The following is a 17,433-nucleotide window of genomic DNA, read 5'->3' as shown; positions in this document are numbered from 1 at the left end:
AGCCTTCTTTTGTGCAAGCTAAACAGACTGAAGTCCTTCCAATATTTCATGAGAAGGCATTTTTTTCCCATCCTTCAATACATTTGGCTCTTTCCTACCTCATCTCCAATTTCTGCCATAGAGGTACCTGCATTTCAGTAGAATATAAAATAGTTTCTCTTTCATGAACATTGGATTCAAAACCCAGTGAAGTCAATGAAGCTTACAGAAAGACTCCCAATGAATGTCCTCACAGGTCTATAGGTATTAAAGAGAGAGACTTCTTAGAACTGTGACTTGATCAGACCTTTCCAAGAGTTACTTGGTATAAGAAGAGCCTGCTACAAAGGTTAATCCAATTCAAGGCATTTATAACCTTCTGAAGTTCCACTTATTAGGTCTGGGGTGGACTTCAGGACAGCTAGAGAAGTGAAGTATTCTGGCTTTCAAACAATTCTATGGTGAACTTTATTGTAAATCATCCCAAACCATTTTAACACCAGCCACACCTCTTCCTACTATCAAGTGTTCCCAAGGCCATTTCTTTGCTGGAGGTACAGGTATAATTTCAGCAGGACCCCACAAGGAGGTGGACAGGGTTTCAGATGGGCTTGTTTTCTTGGCTATTAGCCTGTTCCGCCACTTGTGCTGCCATGGCTACACTTCTATTTTTGCTCCTCACGCTCAGAGAGAGCTTGTGCAGGTATGACCACTTCAGGTGGGAGTGACACCCCCACCTGACACACACACCCTCTAGAGGAAGTGGGAGTTAAAAACCTGTACACATGAGGGAAAGGGAAAGGTTAAGGGCTCAAAATCCCATTGTCTGTCTACAAATCTGTAGCATGTCCTCATTTCCTCTGTTCTCCTCATTGTGGACAATGAGGTTTCAGAGCAGAGGGCAAGTCCCAATGCAGCGGAGAACTGGAGGGGGTTACCCACAACACCGGGAAGCCAAACTGGGAATGAATCAGGTTCCCCTGACATCAGAAACAGACAGACTTTGTAACACCTGCAAGAAATAAAAATCTACCCATAAGAGAGCATTGAAATCTATAGAAATATGTGAATCGTGGTTTATTAATACCTGGGTTTGGTTTTAACATAATATTGGGTATATTTAGGGTATTTCATTACATTTCATGTTTAATTTTAGAAAGCTGAATAAGATGCATTTCTAAAGGACGAGAATGATAAAAACAGTCTGCTCGCCTCCCACTAAAACACACACACACGCCAGCTTGCTTTTATTAAAAGAAGAGTAACAAGCTGAAATGGGAGATTCAAGGGCTCCCTCCCAGCTCCCAAGGTTCGGAGCAGCCCAGGGTTCCACAGAAGTAGGATCTGATGATTTTAGAAGGAAGTGGCTGTCTCCCAGTTTCTCTATCTAGACAATCAGAAATTCTCCTGTACAAACAAAAGAGAAACAGATTTTTTGTTGTTTTTTGGTATTCCCCAAGGTTACTACAATGCTTGATTGCAAGTCAAATGTCATGGAAGGAGTTACCCATTCAGTGAGAGGTGAATGAAGTGATTGGTTAACCCATGCATGGGGAATCCATTGAACCTCTTGCAATATTTGGGTACAGCAGTGGTTTTCAAATGGTCTCTGGGGCCCCCTGGAGGAGCCACAAACAAGTACAGGGGACCCCCAAGAAACAGGGCTTTGGCTGTAGGTAGTAGGCCTCGAGGAGGGAATGCCGCCTCCAATCCCTGACTCACCTCAGAGGACCACGCAGCCTGTGGGTTGTCATTAGCAATGCCCTTCCCACTGCATCAAGAAAACAAAAACAATATTTAGTTTTTAATTTTGGTACTTATATTGTCCTTTTGTATTTATGTGACATGAGTGTGTTTAACTGCAGAACCATCGATTTTATACAGCTTTTAGCGAACTGGCAGTGCAAAAAACCAGCTGGGACACAAGTGGGCAGTGAAGGTTTAACAGCTGTTGGGGGAGGACTCACCAAAAAGGGTGAGCATCTCTATGTGACAGACTGTCTAAGTCCAGATCAACTGCTGGTAGTAAGCCTCACCCTTGCCGACTGAGCTAACCTTGCTATCCCCACCCTTGCTCTGGCTTATTTATACCTGGCCCTGCAGATTTCCAAGACCAGCATCTGATGAAGTGAGTCTGTGCTCACGAAAGCTCATGCTCAAAACTTTTCTGTTAGTCTATAAGGTGCCACAGGACCCTTCTTTGCTGTCTAAGTGAACAGTCCGAAGACTGCCCTGCACTTCCACTGAAGTTTGGTAAGATCCAGGATTCAGCCATGCCACTTCCAGCTTCATTTTGGGGGGCAGGGACCAGGACTTCAGCCCCTTGGCTCCTACTTTCAGCCCCACAGGGGTCACCAGGGCTTGGGCATCCTTCCCCTCAGCTCCTGGCATGATGGACAGGAAGAAGGGAAACGCCAGGGTCTGGAGCTTCAGCAGGGGAAGGAAGGGGGCTGGAGATCAGGGCTTCAGCTTGGGGAGGCACCAGACAGTGGGACTTCAGGTGGAGGGGAAGGGGTGCACTGGAGACCAGGGCTTCAGTCCAGAGTAGGGAGGGGTTTCAGGGGTTGGAGCTTTGGGGGAGGGAGAACCAGAGATCAGGGCTTCGGGGGTGGGGGGCACATGATGGGTGGGGATCAGGGCTTCAGCTGGAGTGGAGGGGCATACAGGGGACTGAGACTTCAGCCTGGGGCCAGGGGAGGACCTGGTCCCACCGCAACATAAATTTGACCTGCTGAGCAGCCTCTACAATTTATGACACATGCAGTCCACAGCAAACAGAACAAGAACAGCAAGGGCTGCAGATCTGGAAGCTGGACCAAAAAACCTTACAGAAGAAACTTTCTGCTCAAAACATTCACCTTAATTCTGTGTGAGTTACCTCTATTGTCACCAGGAGTCTTGGGGCACTTTAAAGAGTAACAATTTATGTGGCCTCCATGCATCTGACAAAATGGTTTTGACCCACGAAAGCTTATGCCCAAATACATCTAAAATGCGGTCCTGTAGCACTTTAAAGACTAACAAAATTAAGTCTTAGATGATGAGCTTTCGTGGGACAGATCCACTGCTTCAGATCTGGAAAATAGTGGGTCTGTCCCACAAAAGCTCATCACCTAATACATTATTTTGTTAGACTTTAAAGTACTACATGACTGTCGGTTTGTCTTGTGAACCTACAGACTAACACAGCTACCTCTCTGTGACTATTCATCAAATAAATCTGCTAGCCTTTAAGGTTCCACAGGATCTGATATTGCTTTTACAGATTTAGGGCAGGTCTACACAAGACCTGAAAGTCCATTTCAGATACACATTTCTAACTTTGGCAAGTGCATAGCTAGAACTGACATATCAGAAATCAACTTATTGACTGTCTTCACTAAGGAAGGTTGATGGGACCATTTCTCCCATAGACCTCCCTTACTCCTCATGATAACAAGGAATACCGGAGTCAACTGCTGACCACAGAGAGATCAGTTTTGCTTGTCTTTACCAGACACATGAAATCAAACTCCAGAAGATTGACCCTGATCAGGTCCATCTTTGCAGAAGTGCACACAAGCCCACAGACTACCAGAGCTACCATTCTGAGTCTATTGTCACCAAGATTCTTATAATTGCCTCCCCAGCTTTGCAAAGGGGCAGGAAATAGGGGACTAAGAGCTGAGCTGCTTGAAGGACAGAAGGATTCAACAGTTCCCAAATGGAATGTGAGTCACGAACATTCAGCAGGACGGGGAATGTTGAGCTTACCTTCGGCAGCAATGGCCAATAATGCATTTGTCAACGTAAAAGGTAAAGGAAGGGCATCGCCAAAAGTGACACGAACCTCCCCGGCGCCTGCAGGTCTTTCGGGAAATCCAGCCCTGGGAAAATCCTGTCAATGAAAAAGAGCCTTCATCGTCCTTCTGCAGAGCAGGGACAATTCCAGTTGTGATGCATTCCCATCCACTGAGACCTGGCCAAGTCAGATTAATATCTTCCAGTGTAAAAGCTTATTACAGTTCTAAAAGGGTAGATTTCTACCCAAGTTCAATGGCAGGCTCTAAGAAAACATTGACACTGACTTTCAAGCTGCAGATTTTAAAACCTCGGCTCTGAGTATGGGCATTGTTCATTGTCCCATGCCTTTAAAGGATGGAAAGGGAAGGGCTGCCTGCATTGTTTGCTTCCCTTTGTCAACAGACCTGGGTTTGATTCCCTCTGACTCTGACAGTGATATGTCAGGCAGTATCATCAATGAAATTTGGCTAAGTAAGGTTGAACTGCTGCAGCCCTATCTTGGAGGATGACAGAGACTGGCTTGAGACAGTCCCTTCCTGATTTGAGCCCTGGCTTGTCTCTGAGATCATGCTCAGATTTTCTTCACAAGATGCTCTCGGGAATTACTTCTTCATAACCAATTGCCAGTGTTTGGTTATACCTGATTCATCTGCTATTTCAAAAAGGCCAAATGCGCACAGCTAAATCTTTCAGACTATTTAGTTTAGAACAGGGGTCAGCAATCCCCAGCACACGTGCCAAGAGTGGTACGCAAGACGATTTCCATCAGCACGCAAGGTGAGAGCTCAGCCCCACCCCTCCTCCCCCATGCAGCCAGGAGCTTGATCAAAGCCGTGCTGCCTGGGGATTAACAAAAGACCAGCTAATGCTTCCAACCGCCACCTAACTGGTCAGGCTCTGAATCTCAATTTCTTTATGAATGGAGCTTTTGTAAGCAGGACTATTAGTGACTTTGTGAAGTATCACCAGCACTCGGACTATACATAGAGGTCAAAAGGTCAAATTTCAGCCCTCCGCCTCAGAAAGGTCGCTGAACCCTGGTTTAGAACACACGTTTTTGCTATCTACAACCAACAGGTAGAAGTGGAACCCCTTCATCGTTCAGCGTCCGGTCTGCAAGCCTTGTCCCACCTCCAGGTGACATCATTTCTCTCAACAAAGCCAACTGTGCTGCTATGGAAGGTTTTGAGACACAGTGGGACTAAGACAATTATATGAATGTCAGCCATTTTGGTTCTTTGCCCAGCACCATAACTTCTGAGTGGGACATGAGACCTGGTTTACAATAAATTAGGTGGGGAAAAGCACAATAATGAACTCAAGTCAGCAGCAGAATTTGTATTTCAATTCAGGGTCTCCTCATTTGGAGTCTTAGCCACCTTCTCCCAATTGCATAGGTATATTGAAAGGGGTTGGCCAGACTTTGTCAGTATCTCAGCCAGATTCTGTAATTGCCCATTAAGAGATGAGTAAAGTGCAGATAGAATATGCTGTGATGTGAGCAGCACGCCTCAGCAAGATCTGAGGAAAACATTGATGGGGCATGGACTTGTTTTTGACTGGTCATAAATCAATCCAGCCCAAACAATTTTTCTTGGGGCAGGCTCCTAGAGCACCTAAGAATTTTTTTCTGGTTAAAAGTGCTAGAAAGCCTTAGTATAGACTCCCAAATATCCCTTTGTATCATTATTTTCATCGAAATCTTACCTGGGGCTTCCATGAGCACCAAAAAGGCCACAGTGAAGAGCAGGTAAAGGATCTTCATGGCTGCAGGTGGCAGGGGATTCAGTGTGTCTGGAGAGAAGAACCATGAAGACAGAAAGGAAACAGATGCTGAGCTGCACAAATATTAATTTGATCAAAATAATGTATTAATATGTGTTTTGATAATTTCCCACTCAGCACGACAGAGGTTCTAAGAGGATTTCAGAGAAATAAAACTTTGAGAAGCAAGGTAGCTTTTAAAAATAGATGTTTCATAAATAATTTTAATTCACCAGTTCACCTTGCATTTTTCATTAGAATATCTTTTTTTCCAGAGCCAAACTACAGAGTGGAGAATTACTGCACATCTATGTTTTTATTGCTTAAAATAGAACTGAAAGCAATTAAGAAATTATAGAGGTTAAAATAAAGGTATCAGGATGCTCAAGTTTATGCAACTGCTAAGAATGAATTCATTGTGTGACAATACAAATAACAAATTACATCCATTCATTTCAGGTCTTATCACTCAGAGGCTTATTACTGAGGCAAGTTTTGTCCTGGTTCTACCTACACTGGGGAGGTCACTTTACTACCAACATTGAAGATAATAAATGCAGGTGCTTATTCATTTCTGGCCAACTGTTCACCAACTGAATTACAGGAACGGAGCCTTTGGCCGCATCTACGCTAGCAAGTTCTTTCAAAAGAGTTTTCAAAAGGAGGGGGCTCTTTCAAAAGATCCCGCAAAGTGCCTGCACACCGAAAGTGTTCTTCCTAAAGTAGATCAAAAGGCTGTGGTGCTCCTTTCAAAAGTGCGCTTCCGCTCCTGTTTCAGGAAGAATGCCTTCTTCTGGAAGAGTCCTTCAAAAGAAAACGTGTATACATTCCATGGGCCCTTTTTTCAAAAGAGTAGTCCTCATGGAGCCTTATTTTTTCTACCCCTGGCCCGTTCTTTCGAAAGAGCGGGGGCTGTGTCTTTGAAAGAGCAGATCTCTCTTTTGATCAGCTTTTTTGTGTGTGAACGCACTCTTTCAAAAGAAGTTCTTTCAGAAGATCTCTGTAGTGTAGACTTTGCCTTTGCCACTGCAACTCAACTCTTAATGCTAGAATTTAGAAAATCAGACAAATTACTTAAGTACTGAGACTGACAATTCAATTAAGTAACACACATTAAATCACAGACATATAAGGGAATGAATTGTTTAAACCAGCTACCATCAATTCAACTCAAATTTGGCCCAGATTCCCCTTTGTCATGATGGGGAAAGGCAGCCAAGCCAAATTTGAGAGAGTGGCATTGTGACACTTCTTAATTACTGAATTACTAGGAGACACAACACTCAACATACAGAGTGTGACATGCCCCTCATATGGTCTGAAAATCTTTCGTGACCATTCTAAGTTTGCTGGAATTTTATCAATAACCTTCGTTCTAGACCACATTCACTAAACATTCAAAGGTAACTAAATAGTCAAATAGTGGAAACATTTCCCTCACCAGCTAGTTTAAAGCTTTTTCCTCTTTCTGTCCAAGTGCAGAGCAGGGAATTCTCCCACACTGCCCTTTTGTATATGCTTTAACACAGCACTTATAGGAAGTGAGGAATTGCAGAAAGAAGAAAGGTGATTAGATTATCTGCTATAATCTGGTTTCCAGCACTCACACAGATGGAGGAGAGAACCACCCCCACCCACTCACTATCTGTACCAGAACTTAGGGAGCACAGGGCTGACAGTGGTTGGAAGCACTGAAGCAGCACAAATAAGGTTTCTGGCTCATGCAGAAATGCTCCCACTTTCTTCATCTCTCCTTCATTCCTTCCCCTTTTCTCTCTTCCACCTTCCTCACTGTATCCCTTCATTACCTGTGTGGAGGCCCTGCTCTTTCACTGAACTCTTCTCTCTCCACTGTCCTTTCTCTCCCTCCACCCTTCTTTCAGTCTTCACCTTCAATTCCTTTCTCCCAGCTTTTCTCTCCTCTGGTACCTTCTCCATCACCGCCCCCCGCACCTCCACACACACACACACACACACTCCCTTGCTCTGTGTTCTCACCCTTAACTCCATCGATTATCTAATGCAGGGCTGCAGGGAACACACTGTGCATTTGGATCACCAGGATTTCCCAATAAAAAGAACTTTGATACCTGCAATTACACTGTAGAGGTTTTAACTCAGGTAGCTTTAAAATAACCAACTTTTCATTCCAGTAAACGTCACACATGTAGTTTTTTGCTTCTCCTTTCAAGGCATGGTCTCCAGCTCAGCCTCTCAGAACTCTAGATGGGTTCTCAAGACTCCTGGAGAGTTTATTCAGCCAGTTCACCTACTCAGTGGGGTTAAAACAGCTGTGTTCTTCTCTTTCTGGATCTCATCACTGTCTCCCTACACAGGACTTTAAAGAAAGAATTAAGCGAATGACTACGAGAGAAGTGATTATTGTAGTTACCAGACAGGAAGTGTTCCCAATAGCCAGGTGATGACAGTCCTGCTCACCGTCTCTCTCGTCCAAGTATTTTAATAACAGGGAGTCACATTTTGACCAGGACTGACTGTTTTATACAGTTGCTGAAGGTTTGGTTTCTTCTTGGCAAAGCAGCTGTGGACCAATGAAAAGGTGACCCCTGCTTCTGGGGACGATGGGAACTGTCCAACCACCATTTGGACGTTGCAATTCATGTAACTCTGTGAAAAATTCCCTGGTCTTTGTGCAAAACATTTTGTGCCATACCAGATTGTGTAAGATGTATTAGGCAACAATGGTTTGTGCAAAACATCTTGGGACATATAACGACCACCTGCTGGTTTAGGTCTGATCAACAATGGACTTCTGCAGGCTGCTTCCTGGGTGCTGTCCTGTAGCGTGGTGCTTGGCCATCTTGACAAGACTCTACATCAGACCTTCGGTTGCAGCAATAACAGTCAAAAGAACAGACACCAATAGTGCCTGCTGATGCTGAGAACCTCTCCGGATTCCTCTCATGTACATCATTCAGGTAAGACAGAAGGAGACATGATTGTGCCTACAAAAATTTAAAAAAAATTCAAAGGATGAAGACACAGGGCTGCTTGTGCCTCTGTCCCCTTCCAGGTCTCTGAATGTCCCACTCTGGCATTAGGTCTTGGGCACTGTCCTGTACTGGAATGGAATGTCATAAATCATAACTCAGAATATGTCCGCCCTGCAACTGGAGGTGTGACTGCAGCTCACACACACACACCTGAACTAGCTTGGATCTACCTAGCTGAGGTACCCACAGCGATGCCACAGAAGCACAGGCTAGCAACTCGAATATGTATCCAAGGTCCTGGACAGACTTTTGCAACCCATGCTGCTGTCCAAGCTGGCAGGGCTTAACTGCTATTGTTATTCTAGCTATCTGGCCTTAGCTAGCTCAGGTACCTCTAAATTGGCTTCAGACAAGCTTCTGCCTGTAATGCAGAAACACCTTGTAACTGGGATTTATGTACAATACCCCTTCCATACCAACCACTTACAACCATGTAGGTCTGGCTCACAGATGCCTCTTGCCTTTGGGAGCTTGTAACAAGAGCTATACAGTGTCAAACCACCTTCTGAGAACAAGTGGGTTTATTTCGCAAGTAAAGAATATAATCTTAAAACAATAAACAGCCCATACAGATGCTTAAAGTCATCTCACTGTACGTTTCAGAGCATGCCAAGTTAGGCAGGCTTCTTTCCTGAGTGCTTCGTCCAGGGTTATAACACATCTTTTTGCATGAGGTTTGGAAAAGTGGTCACATGTCAAGGATCTGTCTAATCCCCTAGTTGTTGCACCCTGTTGCAGTGTTCTGCTGTGGGTGGAGGAGGCAGCAGTGGTGGTCATCTCTCCTGCCACTTTCTCCACAGAGACAGGATGGGGTCATAAGCAGGGACAGGATGGACAGGCGCTCTTTTGCCAGCTACATGCATCTGCCTTTAACTGTAACCTGGCTGTTGCATGGGTGACCACCACTTGGTTTGGGAGGGGCTGGAGAAAGAGGGTATTACAAGTCAAGATGGATGAACCTTTCCTTGCAACAAAGCCCGCTGCCAGCTTTGTCCACATATCTTCTCTGGAAATACCATCACTGGACCTAACCAGATTGCCCACAGAATCACGGGCACTTTCTCATGCTCCTCTACTAACATCATATACAGCAATGAAGGGTCCAGTGGCACCTTACAGATTAACAGAAAAGTTTTGAGCATGAGCAAGTGAAGTGAGTCTGTGCTCACGAAAGCTCATGCTCAAAACTTTTCTGTTAGTCTATAAGGTGCCACTGGACCCTTCGTTGCTCTTACAGATCCAGACTAACACGGCTACTCCTCTGATACTTAACATCACATAGGCCATCATGTGCCAACAATGCCCAGATGCTTTGTATATTGGACAGACTTCTAACTTCCTTAGACAAAGGGTTAATGGGCACAAAACAGACATCAAAACACTCCAGATCCACAAACCAGTTAGTCAACATTTTAATGGAATTGGCCATTCTGTTAATGACTTAAGAGTATGCGTGTTACTGAGAAAAAAATTTTGCACCACTATTCAAAGGGAAGCAGCTGAGCTGTCTTTTATATTCAAATTCAGCACATTAACACGTGGTTTGAACCGGGACGGGAATTTTCTGAGTCACTATAGGGGCTCGTCTGCATACTTGGCTCAATCTAATTCTTGACCTTCCCCCCTCACCCCTCCACTCTCTGATTTGCTCACCTTGATCATTTTTTTTCTGATTTGTCCTACTTGATTACTGTTTTTGGTTCTCTGTGCCTTAAATATTGAGTCTGTTCTGGTCTGGCTATGGTCTGAAGAAGTGGGTCTGTCCTGCGAAAGCTCACCTAATAAATTATTTTGTTAGTCTTTAAAGTGCTACTTGACTGCTTTTTGTTTTGATACTATATAGACTCGCGCGGCTCCCTCTCTGTTACTATCCAGATTTCAAGGCTATGCACAGTGGCTAAAAATCTATCTTTAATGATACTAAGGGGTGGGATTTGTCAGCTTTCCTAGAGAGGGATAGGTTGGTGTCTGAGGTAAAACAGGCTGCTATTTCTTCAACAGCCCAAGAACAACAGCTTTGTGGTATGGGAAGGCAAAGTCTTTCCTCCATCCCGATCAGCAAACTAATTAAGACACATGTTTCATGGGCTAAACTGAGGAAATAAAAAGTGTTCATTTGTCAGTGGCCTGGCAAAAACTCTGGAAGAAAGAGGATGGTCCAGAGTGTCCTTTCCAGGGTGAGGAGGAGGGATGAAAATGCACCTCCTGCTTCCACATCTTCCAGGAAATATTGAGGGGGACTTTTGCAATGAAGGTTTTGGGAGAACTGTATTCTGAAAGACTTTGTGGCCAGCCTAGCTGGATAGGAGATGTAAAAGAGCTGCTGAGGAGGAAAAAGACAGAGTAGCTCAGGGTAATAAACCTGTCACTGGTGGTGAGCTGAAGCTTAGGGGTGAGGTTTAAATTAAGTTGACTCCAACTCAGGTTGGAAGGAATCCTCTCTTGGTGGTGTTTATTCAGTGCATGGATGAGCAGAAGCTGCCGAGATGACCTCTCAGTTCTGTAAATCCACTATCTCAATAGAGGATGGTGCATCTGTGCTTCACAGAGGAGTTACATTTTGTAAGCAGCAGTCGCTGATCAAACTAAAAACAAATTCATCTTACGTTGTGAGGTAACCAACTTTTCTCCCTTTTTGTGTATTATATGTAGGAATTCATAATAGAGAGACAGTAGATTAAGTAGACAGTAGATTAAGAATTTACCTGATATGGCAGAATACCTTTAGAAATTATATAGAAAATTAAAATCTATTTTATATGTTCTGATGAACAGCCCCGATATTTGAGGAAGTTTTGAGGAAAAAAGAATATTGCAAGCATTGTAGACCACACTGACTGTTTTAAATCTTTCGAAAGAGCCTATAAAAAGAGGCCTGAAGAAGTATAGGGTTATTGTCCACTGTGTCACAACACATTTTGCAAAAACCACTGTGGCCTAACATCCTACACAATAAGGATGGCACATAACATCTCGCATGAGGAACATGGAATTTTGCAGAGAAAAAGGCTGCTTGGGTTAAAATGATGCCTTTTAAAGCTCATGTCTCCTCACCTGCCTGCATCACAATGACCACCAAGAACACCCCATATCTGGTAGCAATGCAGCTCTCATAGCTGATAGCCACCTTAATAAATCAGTGCTTCATAGTCTTAGCTAAGGTGGTAGCTGCAAAATCCAGAAAGAACACACAGCTGCCACCGCCTTCTCAGTGATAGATGACTGAATGACCATTCCAGCTATATTGAGAAATCAGTGGGTGTTACTGTGAGGCTGAGCCTGGACACTTCGCATCCATTCTATTTTCAGTGGAGACATAGCCAAAAATACCATATTTTGTTTCGCAAAGTAAAACTTGGTTAATTTTAAAGAATGGCCGTGATTCAGGTGCTTACTTTCAGAGAAAACAAGCTGTCCTGCAGCACCTTAAAAACTAACAATTTTATTTATTAGGTAATGAGCTTTCATGGATAAGACACACTTGGATCTTACCCTCAAAAGCGCATTACCTAATTAATAAAATTGTTAGAGTTTAAGGTGCTACTCTTCTTGTTTGTTTGTTTGTTTTTGTGAAACTACAGCTTAACCCTACTACCCCTCTGAACACTTTCACAAAAGTATTTAAGTATATGTACATTGCCTAGTCCGACACAGTCCTGATCCAGATTGAGGCCTCTGATCATGGTGAGGCTAATAATCACTGAAAGTATGGTTTGAGAAAAAGTGCCTTGTGCTGAATAATAACAATCAATCATTTACCACAACAGGTGGCTTCACAGCAGACCCTTGGGACAGGCCCACAGAATAAGCTCACACAAGGAAGCTTATCAGATCTATATCCATTGGTTACGTCTACACTAGCCAGCTACTTTGAAGTAGCCAACACAATGTTGAAATAGCACCCGTCGCGTCTACACCCGCCGAGTGCTATTTCGACATTGAAATTGACGTTAAGCGGTGAGATGTCGAAATTGCTATTCCCATTAGAAGATGGGAATAGCACCCTACTTCGACATTGAACGCCGAAGTAGGGTGTGTGTAGGCGATCCGCGTCCCGCTACTGCAAAATAGCAGAGTCCTCCATGGCAGCCATCAGCTGAGGGGTTGAGACGCTCTGTCCAGCCCCTGCGGGGTTCTATGGTCTTTGCACTCAGTGGCTCTTAAAGCCTCAGGGACCCAGAAACCCCGTAGCAGGAAGCTGGCAGCGTGCACGCAGCAGCCCTGCTATGTGGTGTCCCTGCACTGCCAGAGGGACATCATGGCAGCCAGCCAGCCTCATGAGCACCCCCAGAGCTCCCCCTCCGGGCTATCCCACGGCTCCCAGGCCTCCAGCCGGCGGGGTAGGAAGCAGGGCCCCTCCTGGACAGACCCTGAGCTCCGAGACCTGCTGGGGCTCTGGGGGGAGGAGGAGGTGCTGCATGTCATGGGGAGCAAGCGGCGGAACGCGGAGGCGTTCGCCCGGCTGGCCGAGGCCTGGCTACCCAGGGTCACCCAGCCCGCACTCCTGACCATGTCAGGAGCAAGGTCAAGGAGTTGCAGCAGGGTTATGCCTGGGCCCGGGATTCGGTCAGCCGGTCTGGGGCTGCCCCTGCCACTTGCCCCTATTACCAGGAGCTCAGGGCTATCCTGGGCCCCTGGGGCACCTCCTCCCCCTCAGCCACCTCTGACACCACGGCCAATGAGCCCCAGCCAGCCTCAGAGACAGGGTTAGGTCTGGAACCCAGCCCTGCACCCCCAACGCCTACAGCCGGGACCCTCCACCCCAGCCATGGAGTGGTCCAGTAAGGAGGGGGGCATCTCCCCCCCCCGTAAATAGTTGTCCCCACCCTTGTATATAGTTATTTATAGTTGACCCTACCATTATAGTTTGTAGAGAAGTTCCCACTTGTACATAGTTGTTATTTTCATTAATCTGTTTTTTTTGCTAATATTATTATTTATTTGCCAAAAAGAGGTGACCTTTTTGTTTTTCTTGTAAATAATGACAGTTTTATTTTTCCCAAAACCTGTGTCCCGTGTGCTTTTGGTGAGGGTGACGTGTGGGTGCTGGGGCGGGGTGCAGGGATGGCCGGGGGGGTCACTCACTGGGCCCCCTGGTCAAAGTACTCCCTTAGGGCCTCCTGGACCCAGACCCCATCCTGGTGGGCCTGGCGGCTCAGGGCGGTAGCTGGCTGGGGGTAGGCTGTTGCGGCCTTCTGTGCTCAGCCCTGCACGAAGGCCTCCCCCTTGCTTTCCACTAGGTTGTGGAGTGTGCAGCAGACCCCCACAACCTGGGGGATGTTTGGGAGGCCCAGATCTAGGCATGCCAGGAGGCAACGCCAGCAGCCTTTCAGGAGCCCGAAGGCTCGCTTGACCACCTGTCGGGCATGGTTGAATCAGGTGTTGTACCACTCCTGGCTGTCAGAGAGGTGGCCTGTATAGGGCCGCATAAGCCAGGGCTGGAGAGGGCATGCCGCAACCGCCACAAGGCAGAGGGGTACGGTGGTGGTATCCCCCAGAGGGATCTCCCTCTGGGGGATGTAGGTCCCCGCTTGCAGTCGGCAGCATAGTCCCGAATTCCGGAAAATGTGGGCGTCGTGGATAGAGCCAGGCCAGCCCACGTAGATATCCTGGAAGCGGCCACAGCTGCCAACCATGGCCTGCAGGACCACAGAGTGGTAGCCCTTCCTGTTGACATAGCGGCCACCACTGTGATCTGGGGCACGGATGGGGATGTGGGTCCCATCAAGGGCTCCGAAGCAGTTGGGGAATCCCATGGCGGCGAATCCCTCAACGACCATGTCCAGGTCCCCAGCTCAGATGACACTCTTCAGCAGCAGGGCATTGAGTGCATGCACCACCTGTGGGGAGGTACACGGGTGCCTGTGAGGGTTTGCAGTGTGACCCCCTCCCCAGGTCCCCCTCCTGAGGCCCCCCTCACCCAGGCCCTCCTCCCCAGCAGGGGGTTCAGCCCTAGGCCTCCTTACCTCCATGAGGACAGCCCCAACTGTGGCCTTTCCCACTCCAAACTGCTGTTCCACGGAGCGGTAGCTGTCTGGAGCGGCCAGCTTCCAGACAGCTATTGCGACCCTCTTCTCGACGGTGAGGGCGCACCACATGCGGATGTCGTGGTGCCTGAGTGTGGGCGTGAGCCACTGGCAGAGCTCCATGAAGGTCTGCCATCTCATGCGGAAGTTCCACAGCCACTGGTCATCATTCCATTCCCCCATAACCAGGTGCTCCGACCACTCGATGCTGGAGGGGTAGCTCCAGAGTCGGCGGGGCACCCGGCGGGAGAGGGCGAGGAGGGCCCGATAGCCGGGGGCGTCTCCTGGTGCTCCTGGGGAGGGCTCCCATTCCAGAAGCTGCTGGGCGGCTGCCCAGGCAGCATCTAGAAGGGCGCCTGCTCTGCAGGAGGTGGCTTGTAGGGCTTCCAGCTGCTGCTGGATGTCCATGTCTGCCGGCTCAAGGTCTACGAGGCTTGTCTCACCCATGCAGGGCTGCTCGTGCAGTGCAGGCCAAGTGTGTCTGGGAGGGGTCCTTTAATGGAGCAGCTTGCCGTTGCCCCGGAAGGGCTAGTGTGCTCTGCGACCCAGTTCGTGGGTTTTCCTGGCCCCTTATTTCGAAATAAGGGGCTTGTGTGTGTGGACGCTCCACGTTTCACTCCCGGGCGGCTCTTTTCGATGTTCCCCAACGCTACTTCGACGTTGAACATCGACGTTTGCCAGCCCTGGAGGATGTGTAGACGATAATCATCGAAGTAGCCTATTTCGAAGTTTTTACTTCGAAATAGGCTACTTCGATGTTGTGTCCTAGTGTAGACATAGCCATTGTGTTTAGCACAGGCTGGAACTTATGACCCTCACAGCAAAGCCCTTGTGCCAGCATGAGAGACCTGAGGTGTATGATACAGAAAAGGTCCGTTCTGTGATTTCCGCTTGGCAGCCTTCACTGCATGGACATAGTCTTATCAGGCCCTTCAAACTCTACCTGCATCCTAAGTGCAGTCTCCCCAACTGTAGCCAGACATGAACCCCCCATTTGGCCTTTTCTTCTTCTCCCCCCACTGGGAGAGACAGAGAAGGAGACAGACAGCCTTTGATGCCCTGGGAACACAGGTGTGCTGTCTCACCCAGACTCTCTACCATACACAGAAACCAGACAGTGAATGGGCTAGCTAATAGCCGCCCTTCTGGCTGATATCGGTAATTGACACGCCTGATCATCGCCCCAGCAAAAGGAGGAACCTCCACCCATCACCTCCAAAGATGCCCAATTGTCCTCAATTTACAGGTGCAAATTGAGCCTTGCACCTTCCCTGGGAAACCTGGGGTTCAAACACATTCCTCCCCGATTGGCCACTTGAGACCAGGAAGAAGACTACGTGACGAAAGGGGTATAAAGAGGGGTTTGGCAGCCCACCCCCTTTGAGCTCCAATCACCTACACCTGCTGGCCAGGTCTGGTATTGACTCCCGAGACGGGGGACACCTGGTTCGTATCTACTTCTTCGTGAGGGATTGAGAGGAAGATTCTGATCACACCAGATCTATGAGGCAGGGGTAAGAATTACACCTGTATTACACTTCTTTCCTATAGGAATTGAGGGAAAAGGCAGGGGTGAAAATCAAACCTGCAATGTGCCTTTCTTGTGTACACATTAATTGTATTAGTTTAATCTAGCTAGTTCGTCTAAAACTGTTTTTAAGTTAAATTGTGTTGTTTCCCTTTTAAAAAACACAAGTACTAACTGTTTTTGGCTATAAACTGCTAAAAAACATTAGCCTGTCTATCAAACCGCAGAAAGCCCTTATCTTATCTTTAAAACGCGCTTACCATTTAGATCTATTAGGAAACTGCGATCGGCCATTACCTTTTACATGGAACTGCAGAAAATTATCTTGTCTGTCAAACCACAGAGGGTCCTTACCTTAATTGGCAAACTGCGGTCAGCAATTACCTTCATTAAACATTAGTAACCGCAAGCAAATCATTACCCTGTCACTTAAACTCGGCAGCCATCTTGGTTTCATTCATAAAGTTGGCCGGTCAGTTAAAAACCCCTTTTACTCGTGGCAGCCGCTTCTGTTGTAAAATCGCTACCAGCAGTTTTCCTATTAACTGCTACTAAAGTTATAATAAATTCATATTTCTGTGTACTTTTTTTAATTACCTGTGAGTTAAATTGCTTCTACCTTTGTATAAATAAAGAAGTAATTGTTAAAGCCTCTAATAAGTGTGTTTTCCCCTTGCTGCTGTACCCAAACTAAACACAACAAAAGAACCGAGCCTGCCCTGGCTGCTTAGTGTAGCTACCGGTGCGGCAGCACACCCTTTGCCCCACCAGACCTTTAGCTGGCACCTGGGCATCGGCTCACAGAATTGGTGCAGCAAGCAGGGTTTGTGCTTTTAGTTCCAATACAGCAGCATGAAGCCAGTCACTGATTTCAGGAAGGTAGAAAAGAGCTTTGCCCAGGAAGGTTGGGCTGACCCAAATGGGATAAAGAAATGTTAGAAAGGGAATGGGAAAATCCCGAGGAACTGTGGTCGCAGTTCTGTAGTTGGAGAACTGCTTGTAGAATAAAGCAGAGAAAGGGAAGAGGAGCTTGTCTCTAGCTATTTAAAACTGCCCTACAAGCAGCATGTAACAGCTACGCTAATCTGGAAGCAGAATTAGAAAGAGTAAAAAAGGAAAGAGATGAGCTAGAGCAGCGTTGCCAGAACCTAGACACCCAGCAGCACCTGCTAAGTAACAATGTGCACCAATTAGAACAGCGCCTCGCTCCATTAATAAAGAAGGAAGGAGTGGAGCGGAGGGTGAGATTAGAGAGCAAGCCGCGAACAATTAACCAAGCTAAAGTAGAGGCTGCTCTCTGGCTAGATCTGGAGGATTGGGATGGGGACATCTGGGATTC

At 46.8% G+C, this 17,433-nt stretch overlaps 1 protein-coding gene across 1 annotated transcript; it reads right to left on the bottom strand.

Annotated features, from left to right (window-relative positions):
- Nucleotides 1–1,284: 1,284 nt before the first annotated feature.
- On the bottom strand, nt 1,285–7,951 carry LOC142010623 (antimicrobial peptide THP2-like). The gene is made up of 5 exons (XM_074989019.1): nt 7,919–7,951; nt 5,470–5,556; nt 3,733–3,856; nt 1,702–1,750; nt 1,285–1,386 (listed from the first exon to the last, which is right to left on the bottom strand). The coding sequence occupies exons 2-5, from the start codon at nt 5,525–5,527 to the stop codon at nt 1,375–1,377; spliced, it is 243 nt and encodes an 80-aa protein (XP_074845120.1). The 5' UTR covers nt 5,528–5,556; nt 7,919–7,951; the 3' UTR covers nt 1,285–1,374.
- Nucleotides 7,952–17,433: the final 9,482 nt, after the last annotated feature.

Source organism: Carettochelys insculpta, chromosome 3, assembly GCF_033958435.1.
Source record: "Carettochelys insculpta isolate YL-2023 chromosome 3, ASM3395843v1, whole genome shotgun sequence".
In the NCBI taxonomy this organism is placed as follows: Eukaryota; Metazoa; Chordata; order Testudines; family Carettochelyidae; genus Carettochelys; species Carettochelys insculpta.
This window is presented reverse-complemented; position numbering and strand designations above follow the sequence as displayed.

Coding starts and splice junctions, on each gene's coding strand:
- LOC142010623 (XM_074989019.1), bottom strand. CDS start 5,527: ATGAAGATCCTTTACCTGCTCTTCACTGTGGCCTTTTTGGTGCTCATG. Junction 3,857..5,469: donor GGTGCTCATGGAAGCCCCAG/GTAAGATTTCGA, acceptor TTTCATTGACAG/GATTTTCCCAGGGCTGGATT. Junction 1,751..3,732: donor ATTGGCCATTGCTGCCGAAG/GTAAGCTCAACA, acceptor TTCTTGATGCAG/TGGGAAGGGCATTGCTAATG.